A 14119-nucleotide genomic window follows, 5' to 3' on the forward strand; every position below is an offset into this window, starting at 1 on the left:
AGTGTTTTCAACAACGCATTTTGGGAATTAGTTTCCATGACTGCGAGTTTGTGTTCCTTAAAACATCTGTATTTTGTTATTCTCATCTTCCTATCATTATTTTAATGATTTTACCAGTGCACTTTCCCATTTTACTTCATCAATATCTAGTTTACTGAGTTACTTAAACTGGTAATGAAACCAGGACAGGAGAAGACAATACTCCAGAGGTGTCAGCAGGAACTGAAGCAGTGCTATAGATAAAGACATAAGGCCTGTTGGTTTTAAAATATTTGGCTATGGTGTAGTAAGACTTTGTTAGTTGAAGAGATCAGTATAAAATGTGTTCAGCATTTTTCTGTATTCTAGTCCAATAGAAAATTGGAAAATCTGTTTCTGCTTATAATCCAGGAGTTGATATGTGGGTTCATACACAGGCTCTAATGAACAGATTCTAATTCTAGTCATAACTAATCTGACTGCTATATTAAATTATTGCTCAATGACTTGAAAATAACTAAAGTTATTCTTAAAATATTGCGGCCATAATGTGTAATGTTCTAAAACACAGGCAGAAATCTTAATGAAAGGGAGGGAATAGGTTAATAGAAACATCTGAGGTTGTTATGCTTTCACAAAATCTGAAGCTTTCATTCCAATAATTTCTGTATGACTGAACAATGCAAAATCTATCTGAAGGAAGCAAAAACAAACATCATGGCAATATGTCACAGTTGCTGCATTTTTTCAAAAAAAAAAATCTTTATTTCAGCACTCATAAGTACAAGCTTCTTTTCCCCACTCCTCCCAAGTTTCAGTGGTAGGTTCATTTGCTACAGTTTTGTGCAGTGGTGGGATTCTATTTTTTTTACTACCGGTTCTGTGGATGTGGCTTGGTGGGCAGGGCAGGGAAAGGATACTGTAAAACTTCCAGTCGGGTGCTATTTGCTGGTTCTCCAAACTATTCAAAATTTCCGCTACCGATTCTCCAGAACTGGTCAGAACCTGCTGAATACCACCCTGGTTTGGTGGCATATATTTTGTTTTCGATGTTTTCAGATAACAATATTACCTCTGTTCTCTCTTATCAACGCAGCAGTCATTACTTGACTGGTTTAATGAGTAAACACAGAGCCAAAAAATAGCATTAGAACCAGTTATAAACTGTTCATTGATGTTATATATGAAAGGATTAATCTTTCCTATGCTTTCAGTGCAAATGCAAACTTTTTAAGCCTAGTGTATTTTTTTAAACTATAATACTGTATGGCAAAATATATGTTGGAACACAAGGAGCAGCTACAGATATCTAAACCATGTACCACTGGAAATACAGGCATTTAGGTGCTGCTTGAAAAGAGCGTATCTCATACTCATTACACAATGCCATGTGGTAAGATCTTAACAAGACCATCTATGTTTGTTCCTGCCTTTATAATAGAGAACTGAATTAAAATTTAAAAATAGGAGGGGGGGTGAAATGCAATCAAAGTCTACACCTGTCTCTGAAAACTATAAGACTTACGTTAGTCTGTTTCATTGATTGCAACATGAGTGTCTTGAAATATATCAGTACTAATAGTTCCTCTGTGACACAATAATATTTCTCCATTAAGCTTTTCTGTGATCACTTTTCTTCCTCTTTGGAAAGCAGGTGTTATCCCTTCTCAATAGTAGAATACAAAGATAGACAGATAGATAGATAGATAGATAGATAGATAGATAGATAGATAGATAGATAGATAGATAGATAGATATAGAGATATATAGATAGGAGTTCCTGGAAGTAACATAAGCAGAAAGTATGGTTACTAAAATTGTTTTAATAAACATTAACAAAATGTTTATTAAAAATACATTATGGGAGCTCAATTGTTGCTGATAGCTGTGATTTAAGAAAAAGCTATTAGGATTGTTCCCCATTTCAGAAAAGCTAAGGAAAAAGCATAATCTTTTTCTAAGTTCTTTAAGAACCTCAGCATGCTTGGGAAGTGCTTTGATATAAGAATTAAAGATGAATGAAAAATTCTGATTATGCAGATGCATTTAATCACATGAACTTTTCTCAAACTCTGTTTGCAGGATATACCTTATTTTTGTGAAAGAACTGCGCATATGAAACAATTCCAAGTCTGGAGAAATGAGAGGATTTCCTTGTCAATCAAACCTATGCATTTCTGTCTGTAATTGCAGGATCAAACTATCTAGTACTATTATTCCTTACTACTCAGATATTGAACAATTTGAGTCAAAACTAAGTATACTTCGTGTGATTTACTGAGCAGAGGATAACAAGCCTTTTTCTTTTTCTTTAAAAGTCTAAAAATGAGATTTGCAGTCACTTGTAACAGATTCTCCAACTAGCTTCTTGTTGAGTTTTGGGACTATAGTTCCCATCACTCCAAACTATCATCAATTTGCAGTAAGATTAGGGGTGGGTTTCTACCAGTTCTGTCCACCTCTGTAGAACCGGTAGTTCTGAAGAGCAGCAGACATAGAACCGGTTCTATGTCTGCTGATGTTTTTGCCCACCCGCCCACCTGGGCTGTTACCTGATCTTTATTTCCTGATTTTTCAACTTCAGCTGCCGAGGCATAGCTGCAGTTAAAAAAGCAGGAAAAGAGGGCTGTTTCAAAGGCTGCTTCTCTGCACACATGCTGATGACACTTTACCTGGCTCACAGCGGTGCAGGGAAGCACATCATAAATCATCGAACCTCCTAAATCCCAAACTGGTAGTTAACCCTGTCGTCTCCCACCCCTGAGTAAGATCCCACTTTAGAGAACAGGAGACTATATAATACAATATGAGAAGGAAGTTCAGGAGTTAATTATTGTGGAAACTCGAGGAAAGTAATTCGTTCTTGCCTTTTGTGGTTTAAAAAGGAATTAGTACTTCATGATTACAAAGCCACTGGATTATCAATAACCTGAATCAGCACACTTTGTTAACCATTACACTAGTGCTATGGATGGGTTCATCCATCCTGTAAACTTTGGTTTCTTTTAACCATGACTTGTTGAATAAACTATGGTGGCCTGGTTCATAAAAATACCATAATGGTTTAATTAACATAACCTTAAGTCAAAACAAAAACCAATCACATTGTAATTTAGCTTCAACTTAGCCAGCATGCTTTGAAACTTCATAGTTGCCAAAAGTGTCAGCTAATCACCTCTAAATTCAATACATACTGGTAAAGGACAGATTCAACTCATCTTACACAAAATCAACCCTGAAGCTGCACTAGTATAAAGTGCTGAGAGAGCCTGAAAACAGTTCTGGCCTTTTCCCAATCTTTTGCACATCTCTTTGGATTCATGGCCCCTTGAATTTTTGCCATGTCTCTTTGCATGTGGGATAAGCCTTATTAGATCTTCACCTGCATATATAAACCAATTTCCTTCTGAGTAAAAATGTGTATTTTTAAGAATCCGCATTCAGCCTTTATAATAGTACATAGCAAGGAAGAAGAGAAGGTTAGAGACTAAATACAAAAGATTACAAGGTAATATGACAAGCTGCCAAGCAGGAGAAGAGAAATTGGGTACTCCCTATTAACTATTGGTAGGGAAAACAAGAGAATCAAATGTGCATTGTGGAAGTTATTCAAAACTCTGGGTGGCTTCAACATTTTTTAAAATAATAATAGGGATAAAATAGTATTCTCCACTCTACATTTTCTCATCTTTCTAAAAATAGTTTCTGCTTGCTTACTTTGCCCTTAGACTGGTGTTTCCAACACTAGTCATTTTAAGATGTGGGGATTTGAGTCACAGAATGCTCTAGCCAGTATTCCCAGCTGATGTATTCTGGGAACTGAAGTTGATACATCTTAAAATATTAAAGTTGCGAAACACCGCCTTAGATCTTTCCTTCCCTATTTCATCTTTTGTCTATAAAATTGTAGTGGCACTACAATTTCACAATTATAGATGTACATAGCTACATATACAGAAAAATCTAGGTTCTCATGAGTTACTTGCTCCTGGATAAGGATACCATATGCTTTCAGAGGACACATCTTTTGAAAACTTATTAAAGGGTTAGCAAAGTAAGTGACTCACTGTTATGCTCTACTAACCTTCCTATTATGCCATTAAACCAGGGCTAGTAACATACAACCTGCAGAAATGGTTGACTGTAATTTAAATTCTGGCAGGGATCCAGAAATATATGTTCCTGTTTTCTGCTTTAAATTAAAGTGCCTTTTATAGCTCTGCATCTTTTAACTGCAGAGCAGAAAATCAGAATATTGGTTGGGAATAGAGTTACAATAATCCCAATGTATCTAGAGAATGGAGGGATATTGGTTTTAAGTGATACCTTTTATGCTGAATAGCTGTCTCTATCTTACAGGCTAACATGCATTTGAAATCCTACAGTATTTGGGAGCAGGATAGATAGGCTTGAGTAAGAAAAGCTACAGGTAAAGGTTGAACAATAGGCTTCATTTTCTTCACAAGTTTTTTTCTTCACATTTTCCATCTGCACAAAGCAATTCTAATTTTTTTTTAAAATGTAAAATATATTATTAGCCCTTGATCAGCATATATGGTTTAGCTAATATAGCTGGATAAGCTATACCTTCACATAGCATGTGACTGACTTTAAAAGACAGAAAGAACTGACCATCAATGCAAGTAAAACCTGAATACATTGAATAAAAGCCATCCTTTCAAAGAGGAAGTTTAAAAATGCCCATGCCTTAGAACTGAGCACAAATATGAAAAAGAAGTTACAGCAAGTTAGATTTACAGTCGTATATGTACATGGCCAATCAAGAATAATTTAAACCAGAATATATCCACTGATTTCATTCAGGGGTGAAAGAGTAGAGCAAAGTTGGGCTCTTATACAATACTAATAATTATTATAGTTCCAGCAATGGGATTGCAAGAAACTTGGTTCAACAGCATAGGCATCTCTGCTATGGAAAAATTGAAGCAATTAAAAAAAATCCATACAAAGTTAGAGGCAGGTAGAAAGAGATTCTTGAGTTCCAGTACTTTATATATAGCTATGGATTCCTTCCAGATAATGCAGAAATGCTTGTGAGATCCCACACAGGTGTTAAATGGTTTTAAGACTGTTTTCAAGGCTGGATTCTTTTACGGTAGAGATAGGCATTGCTCACTTGGTTCATGATAATCAAACTGGTGAGAATAGGGCACAGCATAATTAGATACCAGGAGATTCCAGTCACAGTTGTGGAAAACCACAGGGAACACATGCCCAGCATCAAGCTAGAACAACCAAGTAGATACCCAATCAACCCTGATGTGGCATGGTACAGTTTCAGTTTGCTCAGGGTCCAGTTCTTCATTAGCTTGGGGTAGAGCAGGGCGAGCCCACCCATGCACTGCAGGGTAGCGTATACCACTGTCAGCAAGCCAGTCTGGCCATGCCAGGTGACAAAGTGCTCTTTCCCATTGAGGTACTTGTTATAGCTGATAATGGCCAATCCCAGCAATGCACAGATGAGAGCAAGCAGCTGTAAAGCCCAGTGGAAGCGGACCTTGGCCTTGCGGGAGAAGGACCGGAGGAAGGAGCTCTCTGGAGAGAAAGTCAGCAGGGCCTCTGTCATCAGGAAGGAAAACTGGGAGAAGGGAAGACAGAAAAAGACATAAGGGTGTTCCCACATAAAGATTAGCTTCAAAAAATATTTAGCAATACTTCATGTGAAAATGTGGGAAACCACCAGATATTTAGTGAGGCACTAATTTGTCAATGGGGGAGGCTATATTCAAGAAGATACATAACTTTAAAATGAAATTCCACAAAAGAGAAAATACCAATTTAGAGAGACGGTATATAGAGAGACTCATTCTTGAAACAGGGCAGCAGAAGTTCCATAGTGAAGAATACGCACCTGCCTCTTATGCGCGACAAAGTATTCTGCCTTTTGGCATGAAGAGCCAGCAAATTGAACAACTTGTTATAAAAGACATGGAGCTTAATCCATGTTAAGTCTTTGCATGAAAGGCTCTTATTTCACTGTCATCTTCTTTTCACTAAAAGAAAACCGGCCATATTGAATTGCCATTCATAAAATGGCAGACACTTCCAGGATTGTCCCACATGTGGTTGTTCATAAAATGGCAGCTGCTTTTGGGATTGTGCCACACAGCCCAGCAATGAAGCAGTTTGTTCTGTTTCCTAACATGGTCTGTGCAATGCTATAGGAAATGCCAGGCCTTTATACAGCATTGCGCAATTCATATTAGTTGACCATAATGGATCGTTCTGTTACTGGGCTGCCATTTCAGTGCAGCCACAAGGAACTGTGTTGCTAGGCAACACAGCCCAGCAGCAAAGCAATCCACATTGTGGCTGCGCTAAAATGGCAGCTGCCTCTGTGACACAGCTGTACAGCCTAGGTGTGAAAGATGGCGTGGCATGTCCTCCTTCCCCAATGTGAGCTATAGAGCTCTGGAGAACTTCAAAAGCCAAGTGGATGATGGGGCAGGAGGCCAAAGCCCTGTGGGAAACCAGTGCAGAGAGGGAGAAACAGGCACAAGGGCTGTGCAGATCCCAAGGGGCGGGAAGTGGAGCCTGGAGTGTTTCATGGGGTGAAGGAGGCCTTAGGAAGCCCAGGGCAGGTGGGCATCAGCCAGGATTTCTAAGACCTTCCTCCCCCACAGGCAGTCTGTGTTCCACTTAATGACCCATATAGTCAGTCATAAGTGTGTGTGTGTGTGTGTGTATATATATGTATGTGTGTATATGTATGTGTATGTGTATAATAATAACGCAAAGGCTGTGAATCTCAAAGATTCACCAATAATAATAATAATAATATGGGCCATATTTTAACAATTGTAGTGGGTGGAAGTTATTAAGGGAGGTGCTCTCTCAACTGTAATGGGCAGGCTATATTATCATAAATCAAGGATTACCTGCATATATTTCAGAAATGATACCCAATAGTAGGAGAAAGGAGTATTATATATATCTACTGCTTTGAGTTATTTATAAAAACAATGCAAGACAAAAAATCTAGAAAACATAATCTCATTTGTCTGGCTTACCGCAAGAGACATTAAGAAAGGATGCCAGGAGAACAAACCTGGAAAGGAATGAAAGCAAAATCAATCTCGGCTGGCTAATCATGACTGAAAAGATACTACCGTGTTTCTCCAATAATACGGCCTCCCCCAATAGGAAGTCCCAGCATGCTGTATAGGCATAAAATCAAATTAAGCCCCTGCCCCCAAATTAAGGCCTATATTAAACATGTGAAATGGGGGGGGGGGGAATGGCGGGGGGGCTGGCCGTTAGGAAGTACTTTTGTTGCATACCTGGATATGGTGCTGCCTGCGTTGACCTTGGCGTTGGTGGGGCACTTCATATCGGGAGACCTTCCGCCACTGTTGCTTTCCCTTCTCTCCGTGCTGCCGCGGCGTTTAAAGCAACGCCACGGCATTTGGCACAGCCACGCACGGCCAGCCAGGGCTCCTCCCTGCAACCAGAGCCCGGCGGAGACACTCGGCTTCAGGCGCTCCTGTCGCCGCCTTCCCTTCGCCTTCGAAGGCAAAGCCAATTCTTTTAAAAACGATGCCCTACTACCAGTACAACAAAGACTCCCCTGCCTGAGAGGGCAGCCCAACCCCACGTGGGGAGGCGAATCTCCTGGGGCCGCAGCGCAGGATCGGCCCACCCCGGGAGAAGTGCCCAGTCACCATCCCTGCCTGGCGCCGGGCGGAGCGCAAAGAGCTTCACCTGGGGCACCCAGCGCAGCTGACAGGCAGGCCCTCCTGCCCGGCAGCAGAGCTCTCACCAAGGCAGCGAGCGCCTCCCCACCGGACCTTCCGCTCATCCCGCCAGGGCTGTGCCAGAGCCGTGCGGGCTGGGCAGAGCCGGGAAAGCGAGCCGCGGGTGCGCACCTGCCTGCCAACCGAAAGAGCCAGGCTGACCTGAGCTTGGCTTCCTTCCCAAGTCCCTCCAGCCCGAACCCGAAGGGGCTACCGGGAGAGGCTGCCCGAGGCAATGATAGCGCCCACCTGTCCGCGGACAGGGAGGCGAGGCGACGGCAGCGCTGCTTCCCTGGCCGGCAGGTCCGGCGGAGAGAGACCAAAGCCACCCATCCTTTCCACCCCTCACCCAGGCCATCCCCGTGCATCTCCAAATGCGCCGGCAGTTCCAAATGCTGCAGCGGCATGGGTATCGGGCAGAGGTGTTCACTCGTCGGGGCTCAGCTCAGAGGAAGACGTGGTGCAGGCCATCGCCTTGCCTCCCTGTCCACGGATGGGTGGGCGCTATCATTGCCTCGGGCGGCCTCTCCCGGTGGCCCCTTCGGGTTCGGGCTGGAGGGACTTGGGAAGGAAGCCAAGCTCAGGTCAGCCTGGCTCTTTCGGTTGGCAGGCGGGCGCGCACCCGCGGCTCGCTTTCCCAGCTCTGCCCAGCGCACACGGCTCCGGCATGGCCCTGGTGGGATGAGCAGAGGGTCCTGCGGGAAGGCGCTCACTGCCTAGGCAAGAGCTCTGCCGCTGGGCAGGAGGGCCCGCCTGTCAGCTGCGCTGGGCGCCCCAGGCAAAGCTCTTCGCGCTCTGCCCGGCGCCAGGCAGGGATGGCGGCTGGGCGCTTCTCCCTGGGTGGGCCGGTCCTGCGCTGCGGCTCCGGGAGATTTGCCTCCCCACATAGGGTTGGGCTGCCCTCTCGGGCAGGGGAGTCTTTGTCGTACTGGTAGTATGGCGTCGTTTTTAAAAGAATTGGCTTTGCCTTCGAAGGCGAAGGGAAGGCGGCGACAGGAGCGCCTGAAGCCGAGTGTCTCCGCCGGGCTCCGGTTGCAGGGAGGAGCCCTGGCTGGCCGTGCGTGGCTGTGCCAAATGCATTGCTCTAAATGCCGCGGCAGCACAGGGAGAAGGGAAAGCAACGGTGGAAGGTTTCCCGATACGAAGTGCCCCACCAACGCCGAGGTCAACATCCAAGCCGTTTCCGCCCACCCGAGGATGCAAGGGGGGAATTAAGTCACCCCCAAAAAGACAGCCTAGCCGTTTTTTGGGGGGGGGGTAAAAAAAAATGCCCGGCCTTATTTTGTGAGAAACACGGTAGTATGCTCCTTATATTCAATTCATTCATTGAAGTCTTAAAATACCCTGGTGTGAGATAATACAACCCAAGGTTTCTATCATAGCTGTGCCTATGCTGATGCTGCATTTGGAAGCCTCTGAAGCCACCAAAGGCAGAGCCACCAGAATCTGGAAGCTAATTAGGGACAATTTTCATCCTGTTTTCAAACTGGGTACTTTTAAGGGTAGAAATAAAAGCACAAGGATTTCATTCATATTCCTAATTTCTCCCAAATTAAGCAAAACAGGGTCAACAAGTAATTATTGCCCTTGTATCACTAATAAAATTTGTGCAGCTAAGAAGTTAAAGTGTAGCTCAGGACAGAAGAACTGACATGTCCACAAATTGTGAAATACAGTATTAATATGTTTACTGACAAACTACATGTAGAACTAAATATGTCAGTATCGGAAGCCCACTATTTGTGAAATAAGTAATTCTGAGGTTCTCTCAAATATGAATCTAGTAATCTCTTGAGGTCGAGGAAGAAATAAAACATGTCCACCCCCAACATTAAAAAAGTGACAACCTAGTGAAACTTAAAACCAATTGTTTAAATTCCAAAACAGTATCGGGATTGGCTTGGAGAATTAAAAAAAAAAAACAGATGTATTATGAAGTAAATTTTTAAATGCTAATTCATGAAACTTTATACTACATAATGTTTATAATAAGGTATCACAATATACATTCTCAGAATTAAATGTTAGTCAGTTTGGACTCGTAGTTAAGATACAAGGCTAGAAACCAGGAGTTCCATAGGCCTGCCTTATCCATGAGAGCCAGCTGGGTGACCTTGGGCCAGCCATTCTCTCAGCCCAATTCACTTCACGGTGGTTGTTGCAGGGAAAATAGGAGAAGGAAAGTGTGTTGGATATATCCTCCGCATTGAGTTACTTATAAAAAATAATAAAGACGGTACAAATAAAATAAACATATTGATTCATAATTTTGATTCCGGTGACCCTGCAAAATGTATAGTCTCAAAATTCTTTATTCACCATGGAAAATAGAGCTTAATCCATGTTAAGTCTTTGCACTGAAGGCTCTTATTTCACTGCCATCTTCCTTTCATTAAAAGAAATTTATTAACTTTTTTCAGCTGAAGATACAGAACTATAACTAGATTGGAGAAGTCATTGTAATGAATGGATGAACTTAGTGGGATGAAACTCAGTCTGTAGTCAATAAGACAAAAGAAAAGGTTACACACACCGACCAAATTCAGCACAGGCAATGCAGTATGGATGCAAGCTAGTCATAATCACTGGTGATTATATATTAAGCATCCTTATGGCTTGAAAATGGGAGGCTATGACTGCTAATCCCACTTTAGGTATGAAACCAGCTGGGTGACCTTGGACCAGTCACTTACTACTAACTCTTTTCCCTAGGAAGAAAATTGCAAGCCACTTCTGCATACATTGCCAAGCAAACTGCAGATTTGTCCAGATAGTCACCAGAATTAAACAATGACTCAAATCAAAGGCATGCACACAAATATCGTAACTTTTTTCTCTGAGAACTCAAGGTAGCATTTATGAATGGGGTCTTTCCCAACACTGCTATGATCTAATAAGTAAGAGGGGCTGAAAGCATGATTGGCCAAAATTTATCAAGAGAACTTTATAACTGAATGGGATTTGAATGTAACTAGCTCAAGCACAACACCTTACCTTTCTACTCCAGTAATTGTTTTAATTATATACAGCAGTACAGATGAGGTTGGAAAAATTAGAGTGGAGTGTTGGTCAAAATGGGTGACTAGAATTGCCAAGATCCAAGTTTAACTTAACCAGGGAGGTTACTGACTGACTTTCAGCCTGCCTTCTTCCTCCTCAACCCCTATGCCCAGCCTTGACCTACTAGCTAAAGTCATCATCCAGCAGGACGATCTGTACTGTACAATATAAGCATTCCTGCCCATGTTTCAAGTCCTATTGGGGAAATAATACAGCATGGTTCTCCCTTTGCTCTTTACTTACTTGATCCAGGTCTGGTGAGTACCACCATGACAATGGTGAATCCAAGAGAAACCAGGTGTGCGGCTGCACCAAAGACAGTCCTGAGAGAGTGGTAAATCTGAGATTCCGTTTCAACTGCCAGAGCCATGTCTTCTGGATTATGAATAAGACGTTGGCCTTCCACTGTCCACGAATTATTGTTCTTCTATGTTTACGTGCAAAACCTATCAAGTGTCCCAGAACTCAAAGTGAGGGAAAATTCAAGCACTACTGTTTTAAACAAAAAAATTCTGCTTCAGGTTCCTCATGCTTCTGTCAATTATCCTGTGTGATAAATGTAAAGAGATATTAAGAAAAGAAGGAGCAAAATAAAAACATCTGGAAAACCCAAGAATAGTCTTTAGTCTTCAACTATAATCAAAGAAAATTCTAGGCTGTCAAAGCAGAGTCTTATTTCCAACAAGGATTTGCCATCAAAACCTGGGATTCTGCCAGAAAGGAAACTAAATTTTAGATATTGTAGGTTCTTAATGTAATGTCATATCATAAAATGTTATAATTCCAATTATTTAATCTCATTTCTCCCTCTTTTTCCTGTTCTCATTTTATGTGCATAAAGCATAGGCTGACTTTTGAAGGTTGGATGGAATTTTTTGTTGTGGTGGGGGAAAAGGTCTTCTAAACCTTTAATATAAGGTGGGCTTCAGATTAAAAGAGGCTTTTGTTCCCTCCAGGAATCAAACTGACTAAACACAAAGCACTCAAACTAAAGCTACATGCCTGAAGGAAACCTAACTACACATGAATGCTGATTTAGCTCCATTGTTTAGGTTCAGGAGGAGATGGTATATTGCAATATGCAAGAATAGCAAGCTTCTGCAATCATTTTCAACTGACATTCAGATGTATGGGAAGCTCCCCTGACAGGGATTGGTAATAAATCACAAGACAATGCAAACAAGCAAAAGAAAGGAACCACACAGCCATGGTTGATTTATGAACCCCAATAGGCTTCCTTGTGATTAATTTAACCATAGTTTAATTTTAAAAAATCCAATGTCAACAAATCACAGTTAGCTAAAATATGGATGGCAACTTTATGGTTCAGCAAGGGTCATGTGAACATAGCCATTAAACACTTTTGTTGCATGCGTGGGAAGCAAAATATGCACCTCTTCAAACTGAACCGAGCAGTCATGCAGGCCTGCAGATCTTCCTTTCTGGGGCTTTTCAAAACAAATGTTGTGCAGCACCCTTTTCTATGAATCATGAACCAGAAAAATTCATCCTATACTTCTAGTATAATAATGCACATTTCACTGCCAGTACACTATCAGAGCTTTTCCTATAGAAGTCTAAAAAATTAAAACATCACTGTTTTGTTTCACTAGGAAATTATGATTTCTTGAAGAACAGCCTGCATTCAATTACATTCAACCTTTACCACCAAGTGTCTGTGGAAATGCATCTCAATTATATGCTGTGAATATGCTTGAATATGTGTCGTTAAGGAACACAGCAGGGCTCATGTTCACAGTTATAATGCTGCCCATCTTCACTCCTCTGAGCAGCATAGAAGTAGATGGCAAACATTTGAAACTCTGAAAAATAACATTTCAAGACAAAACTCTTGAAAAATTGTTGACACAAGCACTAATAGAAAACACCAGTGGATTTTTTAATTTGTATGCACTATATACAGCTTGCAATCTGTTCACCCAATTTTTATTGGTCAAGATTATATAAATATATAAACATAGAAATATTTTTCCTCTGTTCATTTTTACTGTTAAGTGATGGTAATTTGCCCAAGGCTATCACCCTGAGATCTATTCTGACATTTCAGAATCCATTGTTTAAATTATTTGCCCCTGAAGGAATAGGCAAGCAACTTAAATATATAATCAAAAGTGCATGAGTTTCTTACAAATGTTCATAGTGGAAACTCACTGCTGAAAATTACAGTTCTATATATCCTGTAACAGTTAAGGCTATTTTGGAAACATAAATTTATAATATGCAAATTCAATTTGCCACAAATTTGCTTTACCTATGGGGATGTTGTAATAAATGAAAACATCCTGAGTGGAGAATTAAACTCCAAGCTTTGTAAGAAGGTGCATCTATAGAGATACAACCTTAATTAAATAAAACGATGGGATCAAAAAGAAATGAGACTGGAACCAAGAAATTTGGCTGATCTTAAGGCAGGTTGACCCTACCAGTAGGCTTTCATATCATACCTTGTTCAGGTATGCCTAAACAAATAAAACATAGTTTAATGCACTAGCTTATTGGCTGAGTCCCTATAAGATGCTGAACCACAAATAACACAGCCCTCTTTTAGCCTAGGCTGTTCTCTGTAATACAGTATTAAGGCAAAGAGACAGACGCCATAGATTTCCTTTCCTTTATTTCACTGGCAAGGCAAAGCTCCCCCTTGAGCATTTTGAAAAAGAAGCCGAGGGCAGCCTGCATTTCGATTCTGCACCGCGTATCTTAGGGGCACAATCGAAAGTGGAAGTGGCAGCTAAAAGGAAGAAAGGAAACACGAGAAGCTAGGCTGTCTAAAGAAACACACACCTCTCAGGACTCCGTCCAAAACGATGAGGCAGTTTCGTGAATCATTTCCGCCTCACCTGGTTTGACAGCACCAGGACACGCATCCTCTTCGGATAAAGCAGCCGTGCCCACCCTACACCTTTCATTGCAACTGGCATAGGCGGTAAGGTCTGTAGTACAAGAGGTGTGGAGCGATGCCTCCACCAATCAAGGACTACACCTAGGTTTTTCTTTTTGCCAGAATGAGCGTTGAGCTCCAGGGCTGCTGTTCCACAAAAAGCATCCCAAGCCCTGGAAACCCCAGGCAGGGCAGAGCCCATCCCCTTCGGCAGATCTGCCCTAATCCGCCCACAAGGCTTTGAGAAAAGCACCCCTCTCCCAGCTCCAATCCAACCGCCTTGGGGGTGGGGGGGAGATTCTCACCTCCGCCGAGAACAGCAGCATCGCAAAAGGAGCATCAACTCCGGTGGAAGCCAAGGAAGTACCCCATGCCTTTTGATTGGGCGAGTCCACTCAGCTTGTCATACGCTCCTCCTACCCTG

General features: G+C 41.9%; 1 protein-coding gene across 6 annotated transcripts; it reads right to left on the minus strand.

The window, feature by feature from the left end:
• Positions 1 to 1782: 1782 nt before the first annotated feature.
• Positions 1783 to 14108, minus strand: CYB561D2 (cytochrome b561 family member D2). 6 transcript variants are annotated; one of them, XR_015747544.1, is made up of 5 exons: positions 14001 to 14095; positions 11037 to 11339; positions 7011 to 7048; positions 3249 to 5578; positions 1783 to 3214 (listed from the first exon to the last, which is right to left on the minus strand). XR_015747544.1 is itself a non-coding variant. In XM_026673278.2 (4 exons), exons 2-4 carry the CDS (start codon positions 11161 to 11163, stop codon positions 5075 to 5077), a joined length of 669 nt encoding a protein of 222 aa, XP_026529063.1. In that variant the 5' UTR covers positions 11164 to 11239; positions 14001 to 14108; the 3' UTR covers positions 1783 to 5074. The 6 variants fall into 6 exon arrangements, 5 of the variants coding, with proteins under 5 accessions (XP_026529063.1, XP_026529062.1, XP_087811094.1 ...); XM_026673278.2 differs by having other exon boundaries at positions 1783 to 5578; positions 11037 to 11239; positions 14001 to 14108; XM_026673277.2 differs by having other exon boundaries at positions 1783 to 5578.
• Positions 14109 to 14119: the final 11 nt, after the last annotated feature.

This window comes from Notechis scutatus, chromosome 2 (assembly GCF_049901735.1).
Source record: "Notechis scutatus isolate UNSWTSFEM ecotype Mainland chromosome 2, rNotScu1.2, whole genome shotgun sequence".
Lineage (NCBI taxonomy): Eukaryota > Metazoa > Chordata > Lepidosauria > Squamata > Elapidae > Notechis > Notechis scutatus.

What these genes read in the sequence shown, in the direction of transcription:
- CYB561D2 (XM_026673278.2), bottom strand. Translation starts at nt 11,163, where the DNA reads ATGGCTCTGGCAGTTGAAACGGAATCTCAGATTTACCACTCTCTCAGG. An exon ending in ACTCACCAGACCTGGATCAA is followed by an intron (nt 7,049 to 11,036) that starts GTAAGTAAAGAG and finishes ATTCCTTTCCAG; the next exon opens with GTTTGTTCTCCTGGCATCCT. An exon ending in CTTTCTTAATGTCTCTTGCG is followed by an intron (nt 5,579 to 7,010) that starts GTAAGCCAGACA and finishes CCCTTCTCCCAG; the next exon opens with TTTTCCTTCCTGATGACAGA.